The following is an 8,757-nucleotide window of genomic DNA, read 5'->3' as shown; positions in this document are numbered from 1 at the left end:
CTATCAAAAAAATAAAATGACAATTTTAAAATAAGTACATTTTTCTAAAATACAATTCATTAAAACGCAATTTCTGAACATGTTCTCAATATGCTATACTAGCCTAGTCCATGTATCCTATAATCAGTTAAATTATTTTCTTGAACTATGACGGACATGTAACATTATTTATTAAAGCCACTGCTTCATACACCTTCAGTAGCTGACAAATTTACAGTAATATAATTCTTGTAAAATACAATCCATAACAACAATTAATCATCTCAAGCAGGTCCTCAACAATCTTTCAACAACTTGCATACCATACTTAAAACTGTACCCTGCCTTCAGTATGCATAAGGTATGATCATGATGTGCAATAGAAAACGCGTGAAAGAACAAACCTGGAACTAACAGTACTCAACTCAAACAATGGGACTCAGCTATACTGAACAGAACACAATGCTCAGACATGTTACCTTAAAATGACCTCATAAAGATCTGGTTGTTTGAGGGCTTTCGTTTGTTTGTTTGAAAGTGAGGTCCTGTGTGGAGATGTGTTGTGGACTACATAAAGCCTCACTCAAAATCCAGGAGGGTTTTTTTTATAAGGGTGGCCACATAGAGATTCACAGTTGCTGCCTTTTTATGGACCAGCTTCCTGGTCTTCTTGGACACCACCTTCCCCTGGCTGGCCTTTGTTCCCCTCTTGGGGTTGATACCGTTGAAGTGCCTAAAACAGAGAAAGCATAAAAGAAATTAGGTGTGCTAAGTAAAGATTATTTGCACTCAATATGTAATCCTCTCACATTAGACATTCCACTTTAGATAATTTCAAAAGAGGAAATACTGGCTATAGTATTGTTGTCATAGAAGTCAGTAAATATATTATATATTGGTCCTTTAAGACTGCACTTCGGATTTTTTCAACCATGGTGTCTATTGTTAAAAACCTTCATATATGCATGTATTATCTCTAGCTCTCTTTTGATATCAAATTCAAATTTGAATGACCTTTATTGGCAGATGTGAGAGCAACCTAATCACGCTCTATATATCTATTACTCTATATTTTAGCATGTAACTAGTAAATGTATACAGTATAGCAGTTTCTGAAACTTTGTTTAGGCTCTATGTTTTGTGTACATGCATGCTTGCAACATGGGTTAACACAAAGTAGGCTAATGTAAAGTTTCACTTTGTTATGCTTTTGTCTTTTACATTTGATAAAATCAACACACGGGTAATGCTGACTTTGATAAGATTGAAACGACCTTGTTAAGTAAGCCACAAGAGCAGGATGGATGGACAGTGTGCAGGCTTAGGCAAGGAAGAAAGCACCAGGTGGTGAACTGCTTCGTCCACTTCAGTGCTGCCAGGACCAGAATCCGGGTGAAAATTGTCTTCAGTACATCTCCTTATTATCCTTCCTATTATGTTGATTAAAATCACTACTCTATAATGCTAAACTCGTATTTTTTAATTTATGTAAGTTGACCACGTGCTAAATGAGGTGGTGTGATTTGAAGCAACATGACGTGATCAGATATGGGTGGACTCAAGCAACAAAACAAAAAATACTGTATTATACTGTGACATTGTACAGTAGCTTGCTGTTAATATGTTTTTCCCTCAAAGGCATCAACATTGACAGTATTCAACTCTATTTACAAATAATGGTGCATTACTGTACAAACTCCACTAATTTTACAGCAATTTGTTACAGTGTGTCAAGTATCCCTTTTGGCTGGGAAAGTCCCGTATTTTACCCTTCTTTCCCGCTGTCCTCCCGTATTAGTATTTTCCCGTAAATCTCCTGTATTTTAACCTGCGTTATTAAAAAATAATAATACCCCGGCCCGGGCGGAGTAAAAAAACCCCAAAACATTCCCAATCTGAGCTCTGTCACTAGCTCGCGTTATCGCGAGGTTAGTGTGTGAGGTCAGATGATAAGTGACAATGCGGGGAAAAAAAGAAAAAAAACAGAGATGGATGATGGACGCTACGACAGAGACGGAAGGCACACTGGCCAAAAAAACTCACAAATACACTCCTTCCAAAAAAGTCTTAAAGAATGCAAAGTCTGCAACAAATTTGTACAATAACTCACTAAAAGAGTAAAGAAAAGTTATGTGAAATTAAAAGACAAAAAAAAAAGCAATACGAAATGAAAAGAATGTGTGGAATGAAAATAAAATGTAAATGTAAAGACAAGCAATGTTAAATGAACAGAAAATATGCAAATAAGCATTTAAAGAAATGCTCTTCATGTATACCCTTTTGTGTTTTCATTTAGGCTATAACACCTGTCTTAAAATTTAAGGGATAGTGGAGCTTGGTTGGGGTGGTGGGTCTGCTCGCGGTGGGCGCCGGAAAATTTCCCTTATTTTCAAATCCAAAACTTGACAGGTATGTACCAGTGCAAAACAGTGCTTCTCTCCTGCTGCCAGCTGTTGCAGAACAAACCACAGTAAACCTAAAAATAAATACTCCCGCACACACCAGAATATTAGGATTGATATGGTTTAATGAATAGATTACAGTAAAGACAAAAAGGAGTAAACTATGCGTTTCACATGTTGCTTCATCAGATTCACTCTGCTTTATTGCATTCAGGTGCTGAGTAAGGGAGAATCAAACAGGTTCACATAGTGCTGATTAGGGAGCATTGTGCTATTTGGAGAGAATCCAGCATGTTAACATTCCTAATATCGTTGACAAAAGTCAAAACAATATTAGGCCATAGCAACTACAATTCTAGGAATTCCTGGAAATCCAAACAGCAATACAAATAAACAAAAAAAGATGAAGGAAATTCTGCAAATGACCAAATAATAGTTCATTTACAAGATAGCGCAGATGTGCATATGTACAAAGGGAGTGCAACAGAAGTATTCTAAACTGATCCGGAGTTGTGAGTGTAGACGGGGTTCAGTAATAAATATAAATGCCCACAACGACGATGCTAAGATGCTAAGTCAAGTCCAAGTTAAAACTGGAGAGGGGCAGACTCCTGAATGGAGTTCCCTTCTCATTAACGTTTGAACAGCAGCAGGAGTTTCAGTTCAACATCAGTGCTGACTGATAAGGAATGCCAGCAGAACCAGTTGGATCTGCCTGAGCTGTGACTCACCTGCCAGGCTCAAGCAGGTAGAACTGGTCCGATAGGTGAGTCCCACGAGGTCAATAAATGACAGAGCTCAGTTCCTGAGTCAGTCAGTGATTCGCAGGTGGATCAGACGCTGTAACAAACCATGTATCTCCTGTTGTTGGTCGGTGTGGTTCTGGGAGCTTACATCATCCTCACACAGACTCTCTTCAAAAGATCCAAATGCAAAGGAAACGCAGCGATGGCCGGGAAGACCGTCATCATCACAGGTGAGACTGTCTGGATACAAGATATCTAGACATTTAACAGGCTGAGAAAAACATTACACATGATGTTATATTGTTGCTGACAGTTTTGTTTGTTTTCTTGGTGCAGGAGGCAACACCGGCATCGGTAAAGCCACGGCTCTGCACCTGGCCAGGAAGGGAGCCAGAGTGATCCTGGCCTGTCGTAACCGGGACAAGGCCGAGGCTGCTATCAGAGATATACAACAGGTAGAGACAAGAACAATTGAAGGAAACACATAGATCACATTTGATGCTCCATTCAGGCTTTGAAAAAAATCACTCACTGTCCTGAGACATGTCATTTCTTGTTAAGGAGAGGCTGCATACTCAGCTGTTTCTTTCTTTCTTTCACATTAAAAACAGGTTTGTAAAGTGAAATTTGACATGTTTTAAGTGAAATAACATTATTATCTAGAGGACTTACGTAATGTACTTACCCAAACCACGATGGTACCAAACTATGACTATGACCACGTGTTAAACGTCAATCGACTTAGGTCATAATAGTGTACTTAAGGTCTGGTACACCTTTTAATGGACTAGTACGTTCCAACGTTTGCACATGTCATTTGGGAATGGTCCTACATGTCATCAATCAATCTCTTTTGTTGTTTAGGTATGAGCACGTGTTGACTAAATACTACGCCTTTGCCGCTGCTGCCTGCTGAGTTACAAAGCTTAAACAAAGAGTTCAACCAATAGCACAGAAATTAAGTTGAGTGTACTGATGGAGGATGGACTCTAGTGAATGCTAAAAGGAGTTGAAGTCTAAATTCAGATGTAATCACTGACACAAGCTGTGTCCGTTTAAGTGTCAACTGTGACAGAAGCTGAAGTATTTGGTAATAGTGGTATAAACACTAAAAAATGACCTCTATTAACACCATTAGAGGAAAGGAGTTGAAGCGTTAGTTGGACATGAGGTGAACTGAAACTGTTACAAGTATTTTGAGAGATAAGAATCGACAAAAAGAATGAAAAGAAGGAGAATGACATGATGATCTTGTTCCAGGATACAGGAAGTACTGATGTGCTCTACATGCAGTTGGACCTGGCCAGTCTGAAGTCCGTCCACTGCTTTGCCAAAACGTTCCTGAAAACTGAGTCCAGGCTGGATCTGCTCATCAACAACGCTGGTACACAAACACATGCTGTTACACGAAGACAAATTATTTATTACTTTTGTGAAAGTATGTGAATGAATGCGAGTTGTTTCAGGTTTACCTTGAGTCGACACATCAAGCAGAGCCTTGGCAATGACTAGTTTTAACGGCATGCATTGAAGACATTCTCATACAACAACATACAAAAGTTTTGGTCACACATTTGCCGCCACCTGCATCGCCGTCCTTGTGCACAAGATGCAGCTGCATAGCGGTCACACTAGCATTACAAATTAGTGAAATTTAGCTGTGTGGTAATTTAATTAAGCAGATTACATAATGTATAAGGGGCCGTTTTCATGGCAGACATTTTGACTGGTCATAGCAGGAGAAGCACAGGTGAAACTAATCAGTAGCATTAAGTGTCCCAGGAAGGCATGACAGTGAGCCAGCATGCACAATACCAGGACCCCCCAAAACTAGATCACCCTAAATGTAATGCAGTTGTTTTTGCAGTTTATCTTGATTGCTTAAACACATTTCTTGAAATTATGCCTCTTTTTCTCGAAACTCTACACACAAATCCACAACTTCTCACTCAAATCCCCAAACACCCCATTTTCAGGTCAGAATGAAGCTCTCCACTTAAAACCATTCAATCTCCACCACTCGCTGAAAAACCAAACTTTGCCCTCAGACATGACATATAACATACATTTTTCCTTTCCCTACTTCTCTTCCCATTTCCTTATTGCTCCTCCTCTCCGGTGTCCTCAACCTCTTCCTTCACATATCTCTGGATCCATTGTTCCACAACTGAATAAACTGACTCTGTCCCTTTTATCTATCTATTGGAGGTTCTGATTGGAGTGTTATCAATGGTGACTCTTTGTGTTTCCACCTGGGTAGCTATGTGCTGATTGAGCTCAAGTTTTGCTGACTTGAGTGAACAATATTGAATGTTAATGCTTTCTAAATGATCACACGGTGTAGGCAATGAGAAATAAAGGGATTTGTGAGAAGAGTTTAGGGAAATTAGTGTGCTTTTTGAAAAATGGAGTTGTGGTTTTGAAATTATTGTTTGAAAACCTGTTTATAGTGTTTAAGCAATTAAAGAAAAACTGTAATGTTATGGATTACACCTGTGCTTTTCCTGCCATGACATGGCTAAATTTCTCCTCTGAAAAAGGCCTATAGTTCATGAAATAATGAAGGAGACTCTGACCCATAGTATACCTAAGCTTTGTGTTTTTGAGGCCACTTGAGTTCTTTGTCCAACTGATGAAACAAAGAAACAATCAAAGTTGTCAGTTTAGTAGTAGGTCTTAAAAGAAAACCAGATAATCAGGTGTAGGCTCTCTCTTAATACTAGTTTTTATCTTTCATCTAGAGACAGCAGTAGATGCTCCTTTATCTTAGCATACGGACAGAAAATGTGACATTCTTGTGACAATGTTTTGATGAAATAAACCTCAGAAAACACATTGAGGAACAGAAGTTAGATTTTGACAGCAGACATTTTGACCTGTGGCAGCAGTAGAAGCACGGGTGTATTGTAACTGTTTCATTCAGGTCTGACAGTGAGCCAGAAGTTACAATATCAGAGAGGTGGCACACCTGATATGGAATGCAGACAAAATTACATCACTGGCTTCAACCTAAACAAAGCGTTCACTGGGACAAAGGTCTTCTGACTATTGAGGCGGAATGTTGTCAATTAAACTGACCTAATCTAAGGCATTAGAGCAAATTTTTTTACTTTTAGTCATTTTTGTTGTACTTTTTTTTTTTAACCCAAACTACTAATGTCATCATTATACTGCATATTTAAAATGTCTCAACTATTTTTTTTAAATTAAATTATGTTAGACAAAACAAGTTATTTACCATTAATTTAAAATAATTTACTTAAGTTTGCATTATTTAGTTTGTTTTCTCATTACATTTTAAATTATTTGATGTTTTTATTTAATATTGTACATAAAAACAAGTTAGTGTGAGAAAGATCCAATGACTGAATAAAGAACAGATTATTATTATAACAGATATTATTAGATATTACTCTTTTTTAAAGCTGGAGTGCAGGACTTTTACATATAAATGAATGTTTGTTAGAACGTCAGACGGGGGAGACAGAAGTTTTGCAGATAACAAAGAGGGATTCTACAGTGTAATAGCTAGTTTTTATACTGTTTTACTTTATATATATATATATATATATATATTTTTTTTTTTTACATGTAATTACATGAAGTAGCTCAGTTCCCATCTTGCGTTAAAGCGTGTTTCCCCACTGAATAGCATTTCCCATAGGATTGCCTTTCATGGTGCGGCTAGGGTTCAAGTTTGGTCATGTTTAGGCACCACAGGGACGACTGGTTGGTGTTTGGGATAAGCTGGGTTCAGGTTAAGATAAAGGTAAACTCAAATCGATCTTAATAGTAGAAAGAACTGCTGACATTCCTAAAACAATGTAAATGTAAGTCTCTGTCTGCTCTGTAGGTCTGGTAGCTGACGGGCGGACGGAAGACGGCTTCGGCATTGGGTTTGGGGTGAACCACCTGGGTCACTTCCTGTTGACCTGCCTGCTGCTGGATCGTCTGAAGGAGGCGGAGGAAGCTCGAGTGGTCTCTTTGTCCTCCATGGCTTACCGCTGGGGACACATCGACTTCAACGTGAGCTTTTTAATTGCTTAGTCAACACACACATGACATACAAATACACAGTTGTTGCCGCACACACTGGCATTTTTCAGTGTTTATAGTTCAACTCACAGTCAGCACCTTTCAAATATTCCACTTAGATAAAAACAATACAACATGATGATTCAAATTAGAGAATTGGGTAATTATAGTGAAGTTTACAGTATTAGCTACAGAAAACCAGAATTTCACATCCTTACGACAGTATGAAGAGGAGGAATTTAACGGTCAACAAACTTTTCAGGGCTTAATTTACTAAGTACTGCTTTCACTGCTTATACTACTGTTTCCATGCTGTAACTTACACTTCAACTTATTTCAGTGCTTTCTTGTTTGCTTTCATCCTTTCTTCGTTTTCCACAGGAAAGTAACAATGTACATACTCAAGTCACTTGTCAAGTACAATTTTGAGTTAATTATACTTTAATTCTACTATACTTCAGTTGTATGTGTTTTACTCCACTGCATTGATCTGATGATTAGTTATTTTTCTGTACATTAGAAACACGATAACCTTAGAACATACAAAGAGACCTTTCTCTCTATACGTGGTTTAATTTCAAATTATTAAATGTTTTATTAAAATTCAAAGAAGAGAGAAGTCCAAAAACAAACAAAAAAAACAGAATCAGAATTTTTTTTTTTCCAAGACCCCTCAGATTTATCTAGTGACCCTTTGGAGGGGCCCGACCCCTAGGTTGGGAACCACTAGACTAAACTAGCTAACTGTACATAAAGTAGTTAAAACTAGGAAACTGTATATAACCTACTTTTACTGCTGATATTTGAACTCTTTATACTCTATCAACCCTCCTTCACTCACATTGTTTGGAGCATCTTCTTCATTCAGACTCAGATATACTGAGGTTTCACTGCAACTGTCTTTCAGTCCCATCTCTGACAACATATGATAACATATGATAACATATTAGGAACACTTCACCATCAGAACAGGTTCCTCTGTTTGAGGATTCTTTCATTAAGGTGTTTGTGTATCTCATATTAACTCTGTCACACAAAGGGATTGTTTCATACCGAGTTTTCTGCAGAGAACATTCCTCATCTGAGGCTCCAAGCGTCACTGTCTCTTATAACACCAAGACAAATTACATCATTACATACCTTTTCACCTACTCAGTCATGATTCGTGTCACTCAGGTGATCATTCAGGCTACACTGTCTCTTTCAACACCTAGACAAATGACTTCATCACAAACCTTTTCACCTGTACTCAGTAATGATCCCGTCACTCAAGTGATACTTAGTTTATGAAGCCGTTTGTGTGTTCAGGCTCTGGAGGCAAACGGACACCTGGGCACCGGCAGGTACAGCTGGCAGTTCTTCCACGCCTACTGCAACAGTAAACTGTGTAACATGCTCTTCACCCACGAGCTCGCCAAGAGGCTGAAAGGAACCAACGTCACCTGCTACAGCGTCCACCCAGGTAACACACTCCCAACAAACATAAACTAAATATGTTGATGTCCTACTAGTGTGCTTTGCCAAATATGTTGGCGAAAAACCTAATGGGTGCCTGAATTACGTTTTCAGTTCAGGTAGTGCGACATCCTTATTGA

At 38.4% G+C, this 8,757-nt stretch overlaps 1 protein-coding gene across 1 annotated transcript; it reads left to right on the top strand.

Annotated features, from left to right (window-relative positions):
* The first annotated feature begins 2,600 nt into the window (after positions 1-2,600).
* Positions 2,601-8,757, top strand: LOC119910793 (dehydrogenase/reductase SDR family member 13-like). The gene is made up of 6 exons (XM_038729600.1): positions 2,601-3,357; positions 3,464-3,582; positions 4,388-4,511; positions 6,981-7,153; positions 8,471-8,624; positions 8,732-8,757. The coding sequence occupies exons 1-6, from the start codon at positions 3,234-3,236 to the stop codon at positions 8,755-8,757; spliced, it is 720 nt and encodes a 239-aa protein (XP_038585528.1). The 5' UTR covers positions 2,601-3,233.

This window comes from Micropterus salmoides, unplaced genomic scaffold (genome assembly GCF_014851395.1).
Source record: "Micropterus salmoides isolate LMB-PRFRI ecotype aquatic unplaced genomic scaffold, ASM1485139v1 Ms_hic_scaffold_19, whole genome shotgun sequence".
NCBI classification, from domain to species: domain Eukaryota; kingdom Metazoa; phylum Chordata; class Actinopteri; order Centrarchiformes; family Centrarchidae; genus Micropterus; species Micropterus salmoides.
The sequence above is the reverse complement of the archived record's forward strand: the minus strand, read 5'-3'. Positions and strand labels throughout refer to the sequence as shown.

Excerpts from the sequence above, each read along its gene's own strand:
- LOC119910793 (XM_038729600.1), top strand. The coding sequence starts at position 3,234 with ATGTATCTCCTGTTGTTGGTCGGTGTGGTTCTGGGAGCTTACATCATC. Across the intron at positions 4,512-6,980 it reads TCTGCTCATCAACAACGCTG|GTCTGGTAGCTGACGGGCGG; the intron begins GTACACAAACAC and ends TCTGCTCTGTAG. Across the intron at positions 7,154-8,470 it reads GGGGACACATCGACTTCAAC|GCTCTGGAGGCAAACGGACA; the intron begins GTGAGCTTTTTA and ends TTGTGTGTTCAG.